This window comes from Planococcus citri, chromosome 1, assembly GCF_950023065.1.
Source record: "Planococcus citri chromosome 1, ihPlaCitr1.1, whole genome shotgun sequence".
NCBI lineage: Eukaryota > Metazoa > Arthropoda > Insecta > Hemiptera > Pseudococcidae > Planococcus > Planococcus citri.
The window spans coordinates 19,014,762-19,039,170 of NC_088677.1; the positions used below are offsets into that span (position 1 = coordinate 19,014,762).

Consider the following 24,409-nt stretch of genomic DNA (forward strand, 5'->3'; position numbering starts at 1 on the left):
AATGGAGATGGAAAGCCGAAATTCATTCTGTGAACTAATTTCAATACGCTACGAAGTCGACTGCTGATTGGTTCAAAGTCGTTTTGGAGCCTCCAGCAACTTTTTGAAAGATTGTATCACTTTTTTTGGAAAATTGAATTTCCAAAAAGTTGCTGGAAGCTTCAAAACCATTTTGAAACACCATGCAGTCGACTTCATCTAGTGTGGGAATTTCATATTTCAAAAATCTGGTGACTCGAGTAATTTTCAAAAAGTCGCCTGGAGGCTACAAAACAACTTGAAATCCACCTGCAGTCGACTTCGATAAAATTTTGGAAAATTTCGAGTTTCAAAAATCTGCTGGAGGCTCCAAAACTACTCAAAACGGGTTGAAACAGTTTCCAATCGGTTTGGCGTGTCAAAAATAGGGTATATCCCAAATTTCAGCTTTCTTGGTCAATTTGGTAAAATTTTGATTTTTCTCATTTTTAGCCTGAATTGGATTTTCAAAAATTCACCAAAAATCGATTAGCACTTTAAATTCTGACAGGTGATAAATTTTCGCCTGATCTTTCGATCTACCTTTGTACGGTTTAAAAAATTTTGTGCAAGCCCCATGTTGGAACGCAAAATCTGCGATTTTGGCTGACCTGTCAATCAAAATAGCCGCCATTTTGTAAGTAGGGTCACTTTTTTTTTGAGGACACGGGCTAGAAATGTTCCTTAGGACTCCCCCTTTGAGAAAAGAGTTGTTCCGGAGGATTGACCAAAGGGGGGGGGGTGCAATAGATTCATAATGCGGGCTCCCCGACTTATATGTACCTACTTTGCTCTCATTTCTCAAAATTTTGGTCACTTTTTGCAATTTTTCAGTCATTAAAGTCACTAAAAAAAAAATTAAATAGCGGATTTCATGCCTGAAACTGGAAAAAATGAAGAAAAAAATTCTGAAATAAGCGCCAAAAGCTCGATTTCAAAATGGAAAAATTTATGGAATTTTTGCAAGTGCCTAGGTAAAAATAAAAAACCTTAGATCAAAAAACAGAACTTTTTGCATAAATTTTTTCAGATACTCCAATAAGTACACCCGGATGGGGAGGGATGGGGAAAATGTAAGGTGTTCAATTTTAAATTTTAAATTTTGCTACTTTCAAAGAGATGTAGAAAAAAATTACAATTACAAACATCTTAGTCCTGAAAAAAACAGAGAATGAACCGGAATCGATAAGGCAATTTTGGCCAACTAAAGAAGTAGGTATAGCCTATAGGTAGTAGGTACCTAGTACTTATGGTGAGAATTTTCCCCAAATGTTTTAATTTGTGGAGGGGTCAAAATTTGTTCAAGTTAAAATTCTTCAAGTTTAGTTCCAGAGTAAAGTAAACTGAACAAATCAAAATTCTGAAAGAAGGAGAAGAGTGTTATTGAATGAAAAATTTCAAAGCTTATCGATTGAATAGAAATAAAAATGGGAAAAAATCGAGAATTTTTTGACGTGTTTAAATGTTTTTCCTTCACACGAAGCGAATTGAATTTTTCAAAGGTTCTGACAAAAAATTATATGCTACCAAGACGGGACGAAGGGATCTTTAAAAATAGATCGTAAGTTCTCAATTTCTATTTTTATCACGTGATCAACACCAACACTTTGCGCTAGTCTTTTTACCTCAGTCTGTTATACTAAGTGGAAATAGTGTCTGTGTTCGTGCGTCTTCGCAATTTATTTATTCGATTTTTTTCATAGGTATGTGAATTAATATTATTATTATTTTTTTTTTGATCCTAATAATGTTAAACTGATAGTGATCGATTTTTTTTTTAATTTAAAAAAATGAACAATTATTATATTTCTCCTCACTTCATCCCTCTGTGCACTTTCCACTCGAGTGTTCGGCATTTCAGCAGTACCTATCTTTCGAATTTACTTTTTGATTGGAAACCTGATCTCTAAAACAATATACGAAAATATTGATCTCTGAAATGAAATGTTTCGTTCTCATTAGAATCAATCTGTGAATCTTTTTCAAATTCTCAAATATTTTCATTACTTACCTGATTTTTCCAAAATTCTAGAATTAAGTTGGTACATACATTTTTTGAATTTTCTATACCTACTTCAGAATTTTCATCTACCTATTGGATCTTTGAACACTCCACTCATATTTTCCTCTCTTACTTCCCCTTTCAAATACTAGTATTTTTTATATAATTTCGTATCGACTTACCTATATTGATTAATCTTAGATAGGTAGCTATGATGTCAATTTGAGTCCCTACCTTGTAAAATTCTCAAAACCATTTTCTGTCGAATAAAATGACAATAACGTATCTTCTTTCAAACAGACACTAATACCAAAATAGCCCATTGATATAACTTTAAACTTTAATACACGAACAAGAACGCGCCACATCGCGTCATTTCTGCGAATATCAACTGGCTGTTTTCCAAAATGAAATGAGATTTTATCACATTAATATTGAAAACCATCTAGCGTGTAAATTGTTCCATATTAACTCTACTTTCTTAATTTTTACAAATTTTTTTATAGGTGTTTTTGTTTTTACAACTTGAACCATCAAAATGGCAGATGATGAGGTAAGGTGAGTATCTTCCTTTTTAGGACACTAATTTGTTTTTCTAATTCGGAGTTGTAATTTTAGCCAAATTGTAAGTATTTTACATACCTACCTACATATTACCTACTTGGAATTTTCGATCTACATAATTTTAAGTATGTTTTTTTAGAGGTAGCTGTTGTTATTTTTATATTTTAGTAACACAATTATGTTTTGATTTTTTTTTTCATACTCGTGTTTTTCAAACTACCTACGTGACTTTTCATTGGATTTGGTTCAATTCATGATTTGAAACTCGATATGGTTTGGGCATCCGATAAAATAGTTGACACGATGGAATTTATTTTAATTATGAGGTATGTTTGAATTTTGCTTCAGCTTTTGCATGTCTTTATGTAGGTATTACAAAATAAGATAGGTATAGAGTATCTACATATGTATTGTACATTCGATGTAAATATGACAATTTAGCGAATTTCTAGGCAAAAAAAATTCTACTTAGGTACTTACTTAATTGAGGAATCACACTGTAGGGGTATCAAGTACCTATACATACCACACGAACCCACATTATTCAAAGTAGTTAGTTATAACATCGTTTTTTTTTTCAATTTTACATTTTTTTTGTATCAATAAGCTAAATAATTATTGTAAAGGCTAAGAAAAGATTTGAATTCACTAAAAGAACTTGAGGTTCATGTGAATTATTGGCGCTGAACATACGAGGAATTATAGACTGGTCCTCGTACACGTAGTACAAATTGTAGTAAGATGTAAATTTTTTAGTAGTTTCTTCTTATAGCTTTGCTATCTGCTTTATAATGTCTTCATATTGCTGCCTTTTTTAAAGTCGCGTGACATACTTAATGCTTTGAGTTGGTTGTGTTTTGTGCTGAGTAATTATGTTTTTTTAAAAAAGGATTTGAAGTGAAAAAAACTTTGATGCAAAATAAATTTGCTTTATGTTGGTGTAGAAAAAATCTCAAGTTGCTTTATTGACATGAGCTTCGTGTTTCTGGTGACTTATCATATTTAAAAGCAGACTTATACTTACCTACTTATTGTCTGTTCGTGTGAAACTATGCTTTTGTGTTCCCCTTTACTTTTTTAAAAGTCAGTGTCAGCACCTGCCATGTGATTTATAAACTCATATGCAACATATTTCAAAGATAAATACCATTTTAACATATCTACACTACTTATCAATCTACAACATCTATCTTCTACACACATACCTACTGCATATAAATGTCTCTAAAAATTAATACCTATTTTAAATGTTCACTATTTCAATCATTTCATTTTAAATCTCATCTCTACCATATCTACCTATTTTATTCTATTTTCGATTTCTATTATCATTTCTTTAAAATGAATCTATGTTTAACCAATTGCTATTAATTTATGCAGATTTTTCAAATAAGAATTTTCTAATTGTACTTGTATTTTTTTTTTGCAGAGGAAAAGGATCGAAGAGGCACGTAAGATGGCGAAAGCTACTATTTACTGTTATTCAATCGGTTGAAAAATAATCGAGATCAATTTGGAGTTGGATTTTGAATCTCAAAATTCAATAATCGAGTAAATAGGTAAACATTTTGCAAAGAGTGGAAAAATTATCGAGTTTTTGAATGATTACAGGCAAAGAGGGCCAAACAGGCCGAAATCGACAGGAAGAGGGCCGAAGTCAGGAAGCGTATGGAAGAAGCTTCCAAAGCCAAAAAGGCCAAGAAAGGTTTCATGACACCTGACAGAAAGAAGAAATTACGTGTAAGTGATACCCACAACTTTGATTATTGATTAACATAAAATTGCATAGTTAATTTTTGTTGTCGTCGTTTCCTTATACATAAGCGGTAGGCCTGTTGGCCTGTCTGCTATAGTGCGGAACTTGCTGAGGATGAGCCTGAGGTATCAGTGAGTTTCTTCCTTGGTCTCCCTCTGCATCTATTCCCTGTTGGTGTGTATTAGAGATGTTTTGGTGATCTCGTTTCCTCCATCCTTTCGACATGATTTCTCCAATCTTTCCTATAAGGTGCACCGGGGGAAGTCCGAATTCGGGGTAAGTCAGAAAAACTGCTCTAGCTCTTAGAGGCTTATATCTGCCGAAGCGCTACCCAGGGGTAACTTGAGGGTACTACCCCTACTTCATCACAGCATAAAAAATTTTGCGACCCAGTTTCATTTTACAGGCTTTTCATTGGTTCATTTTTAGTTGCTGTTTTGAATTTGATTTCAAATTGTAATCAGTGTTTTTCAAACTGCTTTTTACCTCAGAAGAAATGATCAGTAAAAGTGATATTATAAGTGAAAGTATTCCTAAAACAATAATGTAAAACCCCAAGTATTCAATTTTTGTTAATTTTCAATTATCCATTATTTATATCGCTTTTTCTGACTTACCCCCTAAATTAGTGCTATGGGGTAAGTCAGAAAAGTGAACATTGATAATTAGGATTCGACTTCATCGATGTGTAATACGTAGAATAATATGTTTTCGAGGGCGTAGAATCCATATCTGGAGTTATTTTTTTTGTAGGAGTGGGGGGTGAGGCGTGGGGAGGGGGCGATTCTAAATTTTTCGTACATTATTGTGTAATATGTCGATTGATATGTTTTCGAGGTCGTAGAATCCGAATCTTCAGTTATTTTTTTTGTAGGAGTGGGGGTTGAGGCGTGGGGAGAGGGAAAATTTCGAATTTTTCCTACATTATTGTGTAATATGTCGAATAATATGTTTTCGAAATCGTAGAATCCGAATTTGGAGTAATTTTTTTTGTAGGAGTGGAGGGTGAGGCGTGGGGAAAGGAAAAATTTCAAATTTCTCCTACATTATCGTGTTATATGTCGAATAATATATTTTCGAGGTCGTAGAATTCGAATCCGGAGTCATTTTTTATGGTGAAGGTGGAAGGTGAGTCGTAGGTTCGCATGGGTGGGGCCCTCTCCCCAAACGGTGATACTTGAATAGCACTCGACCCTAAAAACTAGCTCAAGATTCGAATTCTGCGACCTTGAACACATATCAACCAACATGTTACACAATATTATAGGCAAAATTTGAAATTTCTCCTCTCCTCTTGCCTCGCCTCATACCCCTGCGAAAAAATAACCCCAGATTCGAATTATACGACCTCAAAAACATATCAATCGACATATTACACATTAATATAGGCAAAATTTGTAATTTACTCTCTCTCCCCTTGACTCACCTCCCACCCCTACATAAAAAAATCTCCAGATTCGAATTCTACGACCTCGAGAACATATTATTCAACATATTACACGATAGTGTAGGAAAAATTTGATATATTACCGCTCCCCACGCCTCACTTCCCTCTCCTACAAAAAAATAACTCCAGATTCGAATTCTACGACCTAGAAAATATATTATTCGACATATAACACGAAAATGTAGGAGAAATTTGAAATTTTCTTTTTCCCCATGCCTCACCCCCCACTCCTACAAAAAAAATTACTCCAAACTCGGATTCTACGATTTCGAAAACATATTATTCGACATATTACACAATAATGTAGGAAAAATTCGAAATTTTCCCTCTCCCCACGCCTCACTCCCCACTCCTACAAAAAAAATAACTCCAGATTCGGATTCTACGACCTTGAAAACATATCAATCGACATATTACACAATAATGTACGAAAAATTTGGAATTGCCCCCTCCCCACGCCTCACCCCCCACTCCTACAAAAAAAATAACTCCAGATTTGGATTCTACGACCTCGAAAACATGTTATTCGACATATTGCGCATCGATCAGGGTCGAATCCTAATAATACTAATTAATTTTGTAAATTTTCTGACTTACCCCAAAGTGGGGTAAGTCAGAACAAGTTACATTTTATTCGATTGTGCGAAAGCTACTGCGACAATCGCGCTGAAATTTTTACCATAGGTTAAAAACCCTTATGGGAACCTACATACCAAATTTCAGCCTTATTGGTTCATTAGTACGAGAGTAACAGCTGATCAAAGTTGAAATTGTGAAAAAACGTTCTGACTTCCCCCGGTGCACCTTACTTTTTTATCTTAGTCATGCCAGGCTTCACTCCGAGATCTGCTGTTATTTTCTCGGATGGGACTCTAGCTGTCTCTGAGAGTCATCTCTGCCATTCTCCTCATGAATTTCATCTCAGCTGCCGTTATTCTTCTTTTATCAGATTTCTTCAGTGCCATACCTCGCTTCTATAAGTCATCATTGGTATTGCAAGGGTATTGTACACCTACAATCTTGTTTCTTTTAGCATCTTACTGCTTCTCAGGGTCCTATAATCAGTCCAGTGACTCTCAGAAACTTGATCTGTGTAGGTCATCTTCTGTTTCTGCTCTAACTGCTTGATCATCTGCAAATAGTACTGTTCATATTTCCTACCTTCTGCCTGTTATGATTTCTTTTGGCTTCATTTTCTCCCATTCTTTTAACATTTGATCCATGTACTTACATGTTGAATAAAACACAAGACAGATGGGCATCCCTGGAAAACTTCTCTGTTTATTTCAGCTTGTTTTGAGAGTTCATTTCCAATTTGTACTCTTATTCTAGTGTTCCTATATACATATGAAGAGTGATATTCCAAAACTCGCTTGGTCCATTTTTATCGAAGTGCGTTTTTCAGCGGTACCTGGTAGATGAAGTAGTGACTCACATTCCTACATCATCAACCTACCAAAATGAGGTGTTAAACTCACCTAAATAGCCAATTCACTAAAAATTAAAAAAAAATAATCTTCCAAAACGCGCTTTATCCATTTTTATTGAAATTTTTTTCAGCAGTATTTAGTGGATGAAGTGTATACCTACACTCCTACATCATAAATCCACCCAAATAAAGTGCTAGACTCGTTTAAAAAGCCAATTTACCCGTTTAAAGGGAAACTGTTTTTCCTCTTTCCTGAAAAGTTGTGAAAATGGACAAAGCGAGTTTTGGAATATCACTCTTCATATGTGACCCCGCCTGACAAAATCAACCATTTTGACAAAATTTCAAAAATGTTTTTTTTTTCAAAAATCTGATCTTTCAACCCTTAAGATTCATTTTAAACGTAATTATTTTGGACACTTTTTTTTGTTGAAATGGTTAATTTTGTCAGGCGGGATCACATATGCTGTTTATTACCTTTTGCATTTTATATGACATCTCTTCATCTTTTAGGACTTCAGTTTTTTTCTAATGACCCTATCATTTGCTTTTTCCAGGTCTATAAAGCACACATGTATTTCTAAGTTGTATTTGATCCTTTTTTCCATCAGTAGTTTTACTATAAAACTAGTAGTTTTTCAGGTTTGACATATTGCCTTTCTTGAACAGTGGTATTAGAATCACTGTTTTGAATTTTTCAGGTACTTACCTTTTCTTCTTGGTAGGTAGGTACATCCTATTTAAGAATTCCAGCTGTCTTCTTTTAAATTCACCACTTGCATATTTGTACAATTCTGTTGGTATGCTATCTTCTCCTGAAGCTTTTGCATTTTTCGCTGTTTTCAGAGCTTCTTGTAGCTCTTTAAATGATACGAGTTCCAATCAAAAAGTTCCCAGCCAACGTCCCATATGGGCAGACAGAGGCACGTGTTGAGCTGAAATTTTTACCACATGTGAATTGTGCCTTTATGAAAGTGTGGTAAAAATTTCAGCTCAATCCCCCAAGCAAGCGGGATGTTTTTCACACGCGTTTTCCCAAGACACCAAAGTTTTACCCATTCTGTTTTATTAAAAAAATCATTAAAAAACAAAAAATTAATTATCTATTTTTAAAAACAAATACATGTACTTGTAGCTCTAATGGTCCCTTTCAAAATATTCACCACCAGCATTCACACAGTGTCTTCAGTGTTTCACTCATTAGACCCAAGATGTGGCAAAACCGCTCTCTTTCAATGTTTTGTTCAACCTCATTGACAATGTCATACCTATTCCCCTTCAGATGGTGCTTTAATCACAGAAAGAAGAAGCCATCACACAGGCTAGTGTCTGACAAACACAATGAATGTGCAAATGCAATTATGATATTTTTTTGTGCTCGGAAGTTAGGAAAAAACACAGAACATTCCAAAAAACCCATTATTTTTTTCAGTCAACTCAAATGTGTGTGACACTGGAACTGTTGGGTTGTATGGAACTGAAACTAGCTGGAGTAGTAGCTTACTGTTGTAGATCCCCACCATAAAAATGTCAACCCTCCAAGTCAAACTGTTCTTCTGCCTTGATTCTTTTTTTTTCACGCAAAATAATGACAAATTTGGTGAGAACAAAAATGGAATGGGTAAACAGTTGGTGTCTTGGAAAAACACCCCGCTTGACGGATCAAGCTAAAATTTGTACCACACCTTTGTAAAAGGTTCAATATACAAGTGGTAAAAATTTCAGCACACTACATGCTTCCATCTGCCCATAAGGGACGTCAACCTGGAACTTTTTGATCAGATCTCCTATTCTGTCTTCTGTTTCTCCAATTTCATCTTCTATTTTTGTATCTTGTGCATTTTCATCCCTCCTGAGTTCCTCAAAATATTCCTTCCCATCACCGATTTTTATTTTTGGCAATCCCACTTTTTTGTTAAAATTTGTGTCAATTCTCCTCTCCTCATGATCTTATACACCTTTGGCTGTAACTTGTATGTGTCATGCTCCAGGAATGTGATAAAATTTTCCTAGCTCTCTCACTGTAATTTACTAGACTTTCTCTTGACTTTTGCCGACCATTTTCAATATTCTTCACCATGAAAATCATTTTCTGAGCTCATGAATTTTCTAAACACCTATCTTTTCTGTTGTATGAGTTCTTGGATTTTGTTGCCCCAATTCTTTATTCACATTCACATTAGTCCAATTCTGCATAGAACCATTTCTAAGCTTTCTTTTGCCGCTTTTGTCACAATGGATTTGATATTTTCCATTCTTCTTCTATGCCCTGGCTTTTTGGTTATCTCTTCACTTATGATCCCGCCGAACATTTCGTGTCATTTTACTGTCACCGACTCGCCAAAACATCGTCAATTCTGTGTCAAGGAATTTCAACCAATCAGAAAAGAGGTGGCTCCGCCTACTTTCCGGTTTCAGGTTTGACGAAGATTTGAGGCTGTCAGTAAACGGTCAAATTTGCGTCAAATTCGTGTCATGCAATCCATGACACAAAATTGGCAAAAATATGACATAGTATTGACAATTTTTCAAGGACACTGAATTGACAATTAATGTAGTGAAACAACAACAAGTCTTTGACGTGATTTTGACGCTTATGTGATAGTTTAGTGACATATCTTAAAAATTGTCATTTGTTGAGCAATTTTTTGTTTTGTGATAATTTTTGAGTTACAAAACCAATCAAATTTTTTCCAAAATAAGTTTTATACATATACAAAATGTTATACCCTATCTATGCATATTTTTAAAAATTATTTTATAAATTGCAAGTGGGTAGGTACTTTAAAAAAAAATAATAAGAAGAAATTTTTGATACCTATTTTTTAAAAAAAATAATTGAAATACGTACGACCTACCTATGTGCATTCAATTTCTTATAAAATTGAATATTACCTACCTATGCAAGAAATAACATTGATTTTTTATTATGTAAAATTGATAGAATAATTTAATGGGCCTACCCGTACAACAATGACCATGCTAATTTCGATGTGAATGTCGACCCATCCACATCCGTCACTTTTGGATGCCACATGTCGATGTGAATTTCGACCCTGTGTCGAGCTAATTGTCGATGTAATTGTCGACTGATGTTGATCTGCATTCGCGTCGACAATTGGCTCAACACAGAGTCGAAATTCACATCGACATGTGGCATCCAAAAGTGACGGATGTGGATGGATCGACAATCACATCGAAATTTATGTCGACCTCCTGCGTCGTAACATTATAAGATTTGAGTTTAAAAATTGAAAATTTTTTTCCAAAAATTATTTCCTCTGATGTGGAAAACAGCATCGACATAAAGTCCACTTCCGAAGAAGTACAGGCATAAAGTCTGTACAATCAAGTAGTTGAACAGAAATTCTTTATATCAAAGATGGTGCAATACTTTATCTGCGAGTACTAAACTAATCCATTTTTCATGTCGACATGTTGATGTTAATGTTGATGTGAAATTCGACATCAACAAATACATCCACAATATCAACATCATATCATCTACAACTCCAAACTGTGGAAAAGTGAATAATTTCATCAATGCCCTAAAAAATTTGTGTTCCTCATTGAACAAGATCATATTTTTGAATGTTTACTAAATAGTCTAGTCGAATTTCTCCAAAAAAATGGCTCCGCTCGCACTGAATGTAAAAAGCGATCTGATGACTGATTCTTGATCTAGAAGGTATTTGAAAAAAAATAAGCTTGGGTGCCATTTTTTTCAGCCCCTCCCCTTCCGAGGGTCCACCCCCCTTTCTTTAAAATGCACGTATCTCACCTTCTATTGGTCATAGAGAAAAAATGTTCGAATGAAAGTTATTTCTTGAAGGCTTCTCCACATTTTTAGTTATTACAAAAATTTCATTTGGAGCAACCCTCGTCCCTCAAATTTGAAAAATCCACTTTGAAAAAAACTCAAAATCGCCTTATTTGCATTTACCTCGGAAATTATTGAAGGTAACGCAAAAGTGATAATGACATAAAGTGTTCAGAATGAAATTTTCTATACAGAGAGCTTTTCATCAATGCTCCCCCAGCCCCTCCCCCTCTGAGGATACCCCCACCACTTCCTAGAAATGCACATATCTCCGCTCCTAATAGACCTACACAAAAAAAATCCAAGTTAAAATTGTTCCTTGAAGGATAACATACAATTTCCTAGTGAAACAATTTCATTTTGAGCAACCCTTGTCCCTCAAATTTGAAAAATCCACTTTGAAAAAACTCAAAATTACATTAAGGTTATTTGCATTTACCTTGGAAATTATTGAACATAACGCAAAAGTGATAACGACATAAAGTGTTCAGAATGAAATTTCCTATCCAGAGAGCTTTTCATCAATGCTTCCCCGACCCCTCCACCTGTGAGGGCTCCCCCACCCCTTCTATAAATGAACGTATCTCCGTTCCTATAAACAAAATTCCAAGTTGAAATTGTTCCTTGGAGGATAAAATACAATTTTTTAGTGAAACAATTTCATTCGGGAGCAACCCTTACCGGTCGTACCCTCAGAATTTGGAAAATAAATTTTAAAATGAACTCAAAATCACATTATTTGCATGTACTGCGGAAATTATTGATGGTATCGTAAAACTGATGATTACTTCGAAGCTCAAGTGTTTGGGATGAAATTTCGTGTCCAGAGATATCTTTATCAGTTCTCCTGTAAAATGATGATTCATTACTCATAGTTGCGTCTTAGCCGTTGAGATATGCATGTTTAGACGCCTTGTCGATTTACGCATACGTACATAGGTATTACGACATTTGAGATATTCAGATTCAGCCAACTCAGTGTATTCATCACGACGTAGTTGTGCGGTAATTTTCTAAATTAATACAATGAAAATGATTTTTTTTCGAATTATAAGTTGAGTGAATCCAAATTTATTGCTATAAAAGATTTTGCGACTTTGAGAGTACAGTATGGGGACACCAAATATACAGATCATATGTATATCTCGATTAAATCAGGTTAGTGTTGAATTCTTTTATTTTAAGTGAGAATATTTCACTTCGTTGTTGTTACTTTTGTAAAAAAGTGGCATTTTGTTGAATAAATCAAAACAAACTTTGATATAAATCACGTGAGTGCACCCCAATATATGTTTTTTGATGTTTTTCTCCTAGGAGTTAGCATCAGAAACATAAAATAATCATTTTACTTTTCAGAAAATTTCATTTCAAATAGGACCAACTTTTTTTTTGGCATACCTACTTTCAAATATTTTGCTTTACAATGCATATTTTTACATTATTTGATTGCTATTTTGATATTTTTGTATAAAATGACCACATAAGTATTTCGCAATTCATCGAATAGGTATTTATGAATATTTTGGAAAGTTTTGCATTTTGAGAATCGCAATTTTGTTTTTGAATTGAAATAAAATTTTAATGCGAGCATTTTGTTCCATTTTGCGAATAGTGTGTGTATTCCAGGACGTTTTGGATTTTCTGATAGAAGGTGTTGGATTGGTCAAATTTTTCAACGATGTCACTCTTTTACTTCTTTTATAGTTATTTGGAACGGAAATACGTTTATTTATAGGAAGGGGTGGGGGAGCCCTCACAGGTGGAGGGGTCGGGGAAGCATTGATGAAAAGCTCTCTGGATAGGAAATTTCATTCTGAACACTTTATGTCGTTATCACTTTTGCGTTATGTTCAATAATTTCCAAGGTAAATGCAAATAACCTTAATGTAATTTTGAGTTTTTTCAAAGTGGATTTTTCAAATTTGAGGGACAAGGGTTGCTCAAAATGAAATTGTTTCACTAGGAAATTGTATGTTATCCTTCAAGGAACAATTTTAACTTGGATTTTTTTTGTGTAGGTCTATTAGGAGCGGAGATATGTGCATTTCTAGGAAGTGGTGGGGGTATCCTCAGAGGGGGAGGGGCTGGGGGAGCATTGATGAAAAGCTCTCTGTATAGAAAATTTCATTCTGAACACTTTATGTCATTATCACTTTTGCGTTACCTTCAATAATTTCCGAGGTAAATGCAAATAAGGCGATTTTGAGTTTTTTTCAAAGTGGATTTTTCAAATTTGAGGGACGAGGGTTGCTCCAAATGAAATTTTTGTAATAACTAAAAATGTGGAGAAGCCTTCAAGAAATAACTTTCATTCGAACATTTTTTCTCTATGACCAATAGAAGGTGAGATACGTGCATTTTAAAGAAAGGGGGGTGGACCCTCGGAAGGGGAGGGGCTGAAAAAATGGCACCCAAGCTTATTTTTTTTCAAATACCTTCTAGATCAAGAATCAGTCATCAGATCGCTTTTTACAGTCTGAGCGAACGGATGGAGTAATTCGACTAGACTAAAACTTTTAAACACTAAAACAGAAAATTTTAATTTTGAAAAATTGGTCGACATAGTTGTAGATGTAAATTTCGATCATCGAATTTTACATATACATGTCGAGATGGCATGTCGAGGTATCAGAAATAATGAGAAAATTTTGAAACTTTTCATTTACCTGGCTTTTGTACGGACAGAAGATTCCTACTAAATAATTAATTGATCGCTTTCCCATCATTATGTTGGAAAAAAACGCAGTCGACGTAAATGTCGACGTTGACAATTGTTGTGCGGGTAAATTATTTAATTTCAGATCTAATCAAGGGCAATTTCGCGGAATCTAGGAATAGGTTTTTCATTTCCAAGAATTTTATTATTTTAGGCCTACAAACCAATTTAAAATTTTATGCGTATTTAATTTGGGTATAAATCTGTTTTTGAGCATTTTTTTACACTGTTTTTATTGTTATTAGGTACCTACTTAACTTACGTAGATGCAGAAAAATTATTTAAATACCTTATACCTATGCAGAAATTCTAGAAATTCATGTAAAAAAAATTTAATGAAATTGGTAGGAAAAATTTACTTATCTGCTATGCAAAGTTTTTAAAAACCACATTAAAAATTATAGGTATCCATCATTTTACACAATATACTCTATTGCCTTTAATGTCTATGTCAAAGACAAGTCGGCGTAGCACGTTGGTTAGGTATAGGTTGTAGGGTACAGGGTGGACAGAAATATCGGGTACCCCTAAGAAAGTTTTTCATTAAAAATATTGGTTGGCAACGTGAAATAGATGCATATGATTGGTGAAATGTTATCTCTCTAGTCTAACAACCAATCATGTGCTACCATTATTATCATTCACTGTGACCCACCGAAGTATTTAGCAGAAAACTTTTTTAGGGGTACCCGATATTTCTGTCCACCCTGTAGATAGAAATGTAGGGTCCCAGGTTCGAATCCCAATCAGGTAAGGAATTTTCGAAGTTGAATTTGAATTTCGGTGATACTAATTGATTCCTATCTATACCAGAAGGGCAATGCAAGTAGAATTGCATTTGTCAATTAATTACTCAATTTTTAAAAATTAATTTTAATTATTCAAATTTGTCAAAAAGCAGTCAAAACATCGTCAAAATATCGTCAGGTATTTGCCAATAGATCGCCAAAACAACGACACGTTGTGAAGTAGAGTCAGTACCTTGTCAAACGCTCTAACGTAAAACCGGTTTGGTGGCATGGTATTGACACGTTTTCGACACTTTCAACCTCTTCCTGATTGGTTGGAAATTGTCAAAATAGTGTCAAACGCACTGTCAAAATTATCACGCCAAAAAAGTGTCATTTTACAGTCCTGCTTTGCACGGCGGGATGTTCATCCGCCTTTGGTACAGCCATTGATTAGTTGGGTCATCCAGGGCTCGTGTGTTGATTTTCTTTTCATTTTTTCTGGCTAGTATTCTTGTTGTTTCCATTCCCATTGTACTCCTTGAACAAAATGATGGTCAGTGCATATTTCTAGACCTCTGTATGTTTCTTACATCCAAGAATTCTTTGCGGTGATTTTGTTGGCTATAAAATGGCTGATCATTGAGCTTTCTTTGTCCCCTTGCATTGCTCAATGTCATCTTGTGATCTTTTTTGTGTTGATAGAATGTATTGAATAAGCAAATTTGTGATTTTCTGTTTGATCTCCTCAAACACCTCCCCATAAAATTGTACTTACCTTCATTCAACTTTTTACAGTTGCTATTGAGAAAAAAAGCTGCCGAAGAATTAAAGAAAGAACAAGAAAGAAAAGCAGCGGAAAGAAGACGCATCATTGAAGAACGTTGCGGCAAACCGAAGATCATTGATGACGCGAACGAAGGTAAGCTAATTCATTCATTTTCCATTTACCCGGACAGCTTTTTTTTATAGCCTTAATGATTTTAAAAAGTATTTTCTTCATACTCTATAGCATTTTTGCTCAATATTATTGCTGTTTTGTTGCATAAGATGATTTTTTTTTCCACAAAGAAAGCAACAAGCTACGTACCTACTTATATTTATTGATACCTATACTGATTTGTTAATTTACACCAGAATCATTGAAAAGGATTATTAATGACTATTATCAACGGATTAATAAACTGGAAGAAGACAAATTCGATCTCGAATATGTTTGTAAGAGGAAAGACGTAGAGGTTAGCAGGGTGTTAAATGTTACATTAACGTGACTGTATGTTTTGCCTTTCGCCAAAATTTGAAAATAAAATATGAATGGTGAATCTCGAGAAGAAATCAGCTGAGCTTGATTGTCGAGGTGTCTTCCTCTCTTCTGGGCTATGGCTGATTTCATCATCGGTATTCAAAAACGTTAACATTGGTGTCACTTGTTTCGTCCGATATAATATCACTATTAAACACGAAGTTGTCAAATTGTAATAATAATCGTCCCTATGGTCAGTTTTCTTATTGTTTCACTCGTACATACAGGACGCGCTTTTACCTTGGAAAAACAAGCTCACTGCATGAAAAATAATGCCGAGTTATTGTAACGTGAAAATTTTCCATCCAAATTTGGATAGAGTGGAGATTTTTTGCAAAAAATATTGTTTTTTTGGACACCTCATTTGAGGTATCAGCGCGTTCTATAGGTTTCCACTGAATCCACATGCTTTTTAGTGTTTTTTGTGTTTCACACAGTTTGAAATTTAAAACTGAAATTTACCTAATGTTCATGGGTTATGTTATTTACCTACTTAAGATAGATATTCAACAAGGTATTTTCTTTTTATCTCTCATTGAGGCTATACTTGTACACCTCGAAGTGACTACATCATAGGTATAATTTTTTCAAGGTGCCACTTGGGTTCCTTATAAGTTACGTACCAAATGTGTTGGTACATAGGAAGAAGACGCTATTGTTACTTATACCTAATAATAATGATTTAACACCAAAAATGTATACCTACCTAATACTTTTCTGTAGAAAAGTTGAAGCAAATCTGCCAAGAATATCACAAACGCATCTCTCAATTGGAAGCATCAAAACTTGATGTTGAGTTCGAGGTTCAAAAGAAGGAGTTTGAGGTGCGAAGTGACATTGACATCATAAGCTTTTCTGACAAAATGTGTCAATATTTTGTAACATTGCGTTTTCCTATAGTATCCGCATACACTGGCATCACCTGATTTTATCATTAGTTAGCCTACCTGTATCATTACACATAATACATGTAACTATAAAAAAATTGAACTTTTACTAACACAAAAAAACAACCAAAATACAAATTTTACCAACTGGGTACTATATTGGCTGTGTTGAAGTTTACAAATCTTTGAAATAACTTCATTAATTCGCTATTACACAAATAAGATTATAAGTGTTAAGGATTTATAGGATATTGTATACTTACAAAAAGGTCGAAATCACTGGTTATACACTAAGTACATATTTATTAGCGGTACTGATGATCAACCACTTTTAACGTTGCTTAATACTTCTTTTTTCAATTTTATTCACGTTTAGAGATAAGTGTTGATAGTTGGATCCATTGAGTATTTTGTAGTTACCTAATCATTGCTATGAAAGCTTTAGCTGAATAATTCTTCTGTATAGTGTTTTCCTCGTAAATTTTCTTTCCCAAATTGGAAAAAGTATTGGTCAGGTGTGTCGAAGTTTTGAAAAAAAAAAAGATTGAATTACTTACTTTTGATTTTTAGTCAAATTTTTGTAAAAAATGATGGCTATTGCGGTAGGCCCAACTTTGGATAAAAAGGTCGGGGGTCAAAAATTTTTATAGTTCTCGACGTTTTGAGCTCAAACTAGATGATTGCCGGAAGTTTCAGCACATCTGGTGATTTTTACATTTTATGACCTGGAACCTGTTCTAATTCATCAAATAAGGTCAAACTTGGGAAATGGGGTTCTTTTGGGAGCTGGAGATGACCCCTGCAGTTGGGAGGGTCAAAGTTGAAAATTACAGAAAAGTCATTTTTTTGGAGGGGCATAATATGGCCCCAAAAAAAACAAAAAGGGTCCAAAATCATACCAATTGGTCAGTACTTTCACTATGATCAACATATCCAAATTTCAGCTTCCTAGGTCAACCCCACCCCATTCAAGGTGGGAAAAACCACATTTTACCCTTATTTTGACCCCCTCACCCCTCAAATTGATCTAGGGGGCCAAATTTTCAGCATACAATGGGAGGGTGCCCCATATTTCAACCTTCCAACCCCATTTGACCCTTCTCCAGGGTCAAATTATTTTACGTGTTTTTTGAAAATATCGACGTTAGGAAAAGAAAGTCTACAGCCTCTCCAAATTGTCCTAGAGGGTCCAAATTTTCACATTACAATGGGAGGATGTACCCGAAGTGCCTTTTGCAGGTTTCAACCATCCAACCTTATTTGACCCCTTTCCAGGGACAAATGTGTTTTTCAATGTTTAGGAAAGCCTACAGCCCCTCCAAATTGACCTAGAGTGTCCAAATTTTCACAGTACCTACATTGGGAAACCAAATTGTGGCACATGTGTGCTATGGTAAAGGTTAAAGTGTCAAATCCATACCAACCATCCCACCTATTCATTAATGATACATTTTCTATACTTCATTACACATTTACTGCGCTGATTTATTAATTGCCTCGTACAACTTGAATCAGAGAAATTAAGTTCTCTGTAAACTCAGCTTCTATTTTACTAACGCTTATTGCCTTAAAATTTTATAGAAGACTTGGCGGAAATATTAACAGAATTATGGAGCGGGGTGTATAAGCTAGAAGGAGAGAAATAATTCAATAATTAAGAACGTGAATACAATATGAAATCTCATGAGGTAATTGTTTCAGATAAATACAAGTACTTTTACCTCAACCTTATCCCAAAACATGTCCTCTCCTTACCCTTCATATACGTGGCCTATTAAACTTGAGCTTTTCACTAACTGAAAATAAGTATAGATATATTTCATCACACAATGTAGGTACTAGGTAGATGTTTACATGAGAATTATTACTACCTACCTACCTGAAAATGAAACAAATTATTACCTATGTAAATGTAAAATGCTCTGAATGTCCAAATAGATGATTAATTGGCAAATACATAAGTATATTGGTACCTACTGAGATTACTCTGTTGTTTGGTGTGCATGGCTATACTTTTCTCTGGTACCTACTTATTTTTCTCCCTGTTTTGAATACATACCTTACCTACCTACACACTATATAGTATTTTGCAATAGCAGTACTTTTATGTGCATTGTGCGATATGGGTATTCTTCTTTTTCTTTTTTAGTCAAATTTTTATTATTTTTCTTTTGCATGATTTCGTTATAGCTAATTGTAGTTTGAATTATTATAATTATTATTTGTACCTATTGTAGTCTATTTACATATTGTACCATACTTACACCATTTTTTTTTCATTTTTTCCTCAAAATTTTTGCATATTTTGGACACACAAAGAAATTATTAGCATATTGCTATTTGTTCTGTGCTAGAGCAACTCAAGTCAATCATCAAGCAGTATTATGACCGCATACATAAGTGTGAGAGTCAGAAATGGGACCTGGAATATGAGGTCCGAAAACGTGATATTGAGGTAAATTACTTGCTTTCAAAAATTAAGGAATTATTTTTGTTTAACGCCAAACTGGTTTTTCTTTATTGATAACAAAAGGCGAATAGTAGTTGTAATTAATGAGTAGATGTAGCCATGAATGTATCAAAAGATTTTATGTCCAGGAAGGACTGATTTAAGAAAGCTAGGGAATTAGTTGGGAGTGTGAAGTGGGGAGGTATTCTAATTGAAAGGAAATTTTCAGATAAACAATCAAAAAGCAGAAGAGCCTCTTAAAAAAAACACAACCATGTTGAATTTTATCTAGATCCTGAATACTTGGTGGATTTCATTTTTCAATTTTTGGCAAATTTCTAGAAAGTCAAATTTGATAAATTTTATAATAGGTAGGAAAATGAGCGAGAAAATAGAAATTTTTTTATATAAAGGTATACCCATACTTATGTATTTTACTTTCAGCCAAAATCAATTGAAGGTATACTTACCCGTTCAACAATGACCATGCTAATTTCGATGTAATTGTTGATCCATCCACATCCGTCACTTTTGGATACAACAATCATGTCGATGTGAATTTCGACCCAATTGTCAACCAATGTTGATTGACATTCATGTCAACAATTGGTCCGACATATGGTCGAAATTTGCATCAACGTGTGGGATCCAAATGTGACAGATGTGGAAGGATCGACATTTGCATCTGCATGTTTGTCGATACCCTGCTATGAAAAAGTTGAAAAATTAATTTCAAAAATGGAAATTTTTTCCAAAAATGATTTTCTCAAAGGTGGCTATTGCTCGTGCTGAAAGCAGCATCAACTCAGAGGCCACTTCTGAGAGGTACCTACAGATGGAAAGTGTGTACAAAATAAAAAGTTGAACATAAACTCCTTATATTGAAGAGGTGCAATACTTTATCTAAGAGTAAGAGTACTGAACTAATACATTCTCATGTCGACAACATGTCAATGTTAATGTCGATGTGAAATTTGACATCAACAGATACATCCACAATATCAACATTATTTTCAAAGTTTGAGAAATCTTTGAAAATTTGGTTGAGGTTGGTGTTGATGTAGGTATTTGTGGATTATCAACTTTCACATCGGCATATCATCGACAACTCCAAACTATGAAAAAATGAATAATTTTGTAAATGCCATCAAAAATTTGTTCTTCTCTTCAAACAAGATGATATTTTAAAATGTTTATTGAACTTTTAAACGCTAAAACAAAATTTTATTTCTGAAAAATTGGTTGACTAGTCGTGGACGTAAATTTCAAGCATCAAATTTTACATCAACATGTCAACATCGCATGTCGAGGAATCAGAAATAATGAGAAAATTTCAAAAATGTTCACTAACCTGGCTTATTTACACTTACAGACAGAAAATTCCTACTAAATAACTAATTGATCACTTTTCTATCATTCTATTGAAAAAAACATGGTAGGTAAAATGGGGTTATTCCGATGGCAAAATTCAAAATTTTAGCAATTTCACATTTTTTGGGTTTACTGTACATTTTGGGGCAAAAATGATAAAACAACGTTATTCCTGCATTCTTCAGCTATACACATTGACTATATTGAAGAGTGGGGTGATTCCAATAACAAGTTTTATAAGGAAAGTAATTCTCCAGGGGTAATTCCAAGCCAGTTATGTTTAAATAAATATACCATTTATTCTATACTTAGGTTGTTATTTCATGTAAATTGAATCATTAGAACAAAAATTACAAAATTTTTACAAGTATGTATTTTTGAGGCATAATTTTTGAAAACTAGACTAACTAGAGAAAAAAGCCCCTTTTGATGTTTTTCTTTGATAATTTCGACTCCCCAAAAAAATACTACATCAAAACAGAGAAAAAAACATTACAGGGCAATTTTGCTAGGGCTATCAGAATTACCCCGCGGCATGAAAAATGATTAACATTTATTAACAATTCATTAGTACCAAAAAAATGATTATAAAAGCAAAATCAAAAGAGGTACTGACACTTTAACACGTATCAATCAAATATTCAGCTTTTAAACAGAATTTTTCAACAAGTTTTGAACGGTAAAAACGAGTTTCAAAAATGCACTGTTTTTTGTGGCAAAGGTTTTGGGCATTCAGATTTTGAACACTGCACAGACTTGACAAAATGGAGCAGATGGACCATCTGATCATGAATGGGCATAGGTCAGCACTAAAACTACCTACTTTCTTCATCAGTTGTGCCAAAATGTGTTTTGCAACAAAGCTAGGGCTTTGCTATCGGAATTACTCCAACTTTACCTTAGATGCAAATGTCAAAGTCGACAATTGTTGTGCGGGTATTGGTATGTAGGTAGTTTTAAAACTGTTCATGAAGCCTTCAGTCAGCACTCAGTACTCAGTAGTTGGATTCTCTAGTCTTCAAAAAATTTAATAAAAAGTTCCCTCATGAAATTCAGTATCCATTTTTACATACCTATTATAAATTCTGAATTTTGGTGCAACTGTAAATGATCAAAATTAAATTCTGTAGATTTAAATTTTTCTCCAACAAATATTTCTAAATAATTATCATCATTTTAGTTTTTTTGGTAATGATTTTTGTAGAAAAATTCTGGATCAAATTATTAACATACCTACTCAAATTTTGTATTTTTGTATAGAAATGTAGGTCACCAATATGCATTACAATTTGGTATCTGAGATAAATTTTAGTTAGGTACCTAGTTAATGTATCATTAATCTTTGATATCATACAATTTTTTTCCTTTTTCCTTTTATGCTGTTCTATGTACCTAGGTATTTCTTACTAAAGTAGAAATTATTGTAGATTCAACACCATAGTAACCTTAGTTATTGTTTAGAATATCTGGTGAACGAATTGATTAAAAACTGTGGTACCAGTAATCCTACTTTTTGCAAATAACAAATCGTTTGTATAAAGCTTGAAAATTATCCTGTAAATTTTGTAGCTTTTGTATAAGGATATCCGTAGGAAAGGAATGGATACCTCAGTATTTGATTGTACATAATTATGTACATACGAGTACCTATGTAGTTACTGACTAGAAATTCTGTGCTTGTGAATGCTTAGTAGATGTTTTGTTAAAAGTGGTTGCATATCTGGTTAAGTTAAGTTGTTCTTCTTTACTCCAAAATTTATACACTATAGCTAAAGGGGACAGCAAAATGTAAGAGGGAGGGTCAAAATTCTACTTATATGTACTTTATATACTACATTGAATGCAAGTGATGCAAGTGGGAGTTTTCTAAATGAAATTTCCGCAGGTTGAAATGGAACAGTGAACTGGTAGGTCCTCTATTTAAGGGATTTAATGCAGAAAATTTATTTAATGTAATGTAAAATTTTAAGTACTGGTGTTCATGTAATCTAGGTATATTATTTTGTATTTAGTATTTGGCATACTCACCTACATTTTGTATAGGTACCATATAAATTACTGTAGTGCCTATATTTTATGTGTATAGTACTTCACTAATTAAAAAATACTGTCTAAATTGATTGTTTTTACCTTTTTATACATATAGGTAATCTATAATATACCAACCTATGAATGTTGATCTAATCCTATAACAAATTTTCTAATGTGATATCTTTCTCTATCAGGGCATTTCTTTAGTCAGTCACATTGGTCGATAAGTCTCAAACATTTTTAAAAATCAAATTGTAAATTATTTTTTAGTTCATAACATCACCCACTAACTTCTTATATGTTCTTTGTTGCTTATGCAACCGCATTTTATTCCCACCTGCTTCTATGCTTGGGCCATTTTTGTCTATCATTGTGTAGTGTTTTTTGAAAATTTCTCAGTAAAGCAAATTTGCCCAATTTTGTTTCAATTGTCCTAATGCATAATTTTTGTTTTAATAGATTACCGACTTGAACAGCCAAGTTAATGACTTGAGAGGAAAATTGTAAGCATTAAGATATGTTTAGTAAATTTTTTAATTGATGAGCCTAACTCATATTTCAATCTGATTGATTTATTTAATTTTTTTTACAGCATAAAACCAACGTTGAAAAAAGTTTCCAAGTACGAAAATAAATTTGCAAAATTACAAAAGAAAGCTGCTGAATTTAATTTCCGAAATCAATTAAAAGTAGTGAAAAAGAAAGAATTCACCTTAGAAGAAGAAGAAAAAGAGGTAAATTTTATGTATATAAATTCACAGGGGGAAGTCTGGGAGTGTGCGTACAGGGTGCCCAGAAATATCGAGCACCCCTAAAAAAGTTTTCTACCAAAATACTTTGGTTGGTCACAGTGAATGATAATAATGATAGCACATGATTGGTTGTTGGACTGGAGAGATAACATTCCACCAATCATATGCATCTATTTCACGTTACCAACCTATATTTTTAATGAAAAACTTTCTTAGGGGTGCTCGATATTTCTGGGCACCCTGTATGTGTATGGAGATGTAGTAGATAGGTATCATTAATTTTTGGTGTAACACTTGAATCACCTATTAAATTGTTTAATGCATTTTGTTTTGCAGAAAAAACCAGACTGGTCGAAAAAAGGAGCTGGAAAAGAAGAAGTGGAAGTTGATGCATGAATTTAATTACATACTGATATATTATTTAACCTCAAGTACCATACGCATTTTATTTTACCAGCATGCATTGTTTTATTTTCATGTACAGAATTTACTGTAATATTACAGAAACCTTAATTTCTAAAACTTTTGTCTTATTTTGGTGTATATACCTATCACCTAGTCCATTTTGAATGGAAACATTTAATGTCGTCTTGTATTTATTATTCCATTGTTTATAATTCAAGAACCAAAATTTCATCATGTAACAGTAAATAAAATAAATCATAAGTGTGTTATAATAAATCATTTTTCCAAAATGTGTGAATGTGCATTATTTTTTTTTCAATGGTTGTAATTTATTTACATCTTTCTCGCTTAATCCTGTTGAATACAAAATTGTCATCACTTTTTGGTAATGTTGAGTGATTTTGATATTACATAGGTACCTAATACAGAATTTTTTGAGTATTTTTACTACTTACCTCGTTTTAACAAGTTTTCAACACTTTTTCTAGCATATTTGCAAATTTTATTAACCAATTCGATGGTTTTTTTTGGTCAAATTTTACTGGTTTTTAACATTTTTTTATGCAATTTTTGCAAATTCCCCTCATAATTTCATTCATTTTTAAGTTTCTACCTTAGTAGCACAATCAACAGATAATATCGACAGGGGAATAACCAGAGCTGAAATTTTGTTGAAATTTCAAGTTTAAAAAATCGGCTGGAGGCTCCAAGAATTTTCAAAAACTCACCAA

General features: G+C 33.6%; 1 protein-coding gene across 6 annotated transcripts; it reads left to right on the forward strand.

Annotated features, from left to right (window-relative positions):
- The first annotated feature begins 1,602 nt into the window (after positions 1-1,602).
- Positions 1,603-23,972, forward strand: LOC135849697 (troponin I-like). Of its 6 annotated transcripts, none has more exons than XM_065370228.1 (9): positions 1,603-1,721; positions 2,527-2,573; positions 4,014-4,031; positions 4,196-4,324; positions 15,279-15,402; positions 16,507-16,607; positions 22,981-23,024; positions 23,114-23,255; positions 23,610-23,972. In XM_065370228.1, exons 2-9 carry the CDS (start codon positions 2,559-2,561, stop codon positions 23,667-23,669), a joined length of 633 nt encoding a protein of 210 aa, XP_065226300.1. In that variant the 5' UTR covers positions 1,603-1,721; positions 2,527-2,558; the 3' UTR covers positions 23,670-23,972. The 6 variants fall into 6 exon arrangements, with proteins under 6 accessions (XP_065226300.1, XP_065226299.1, XP_065226304.1 ...); XM_065370227.1 differs by lacking the exon at positions 16,507-16,607 and adding an exon at positions 19,025-19,125; XM_065370226.1 differs by lacking the exon at positions 16,507-16,607 and adding an exon at positions 15,618-15,718 and having other exon boundaries at positions 1,604-1,721.
- Positions 23,973-24,409: the final 437 nt, after the last annotated feature.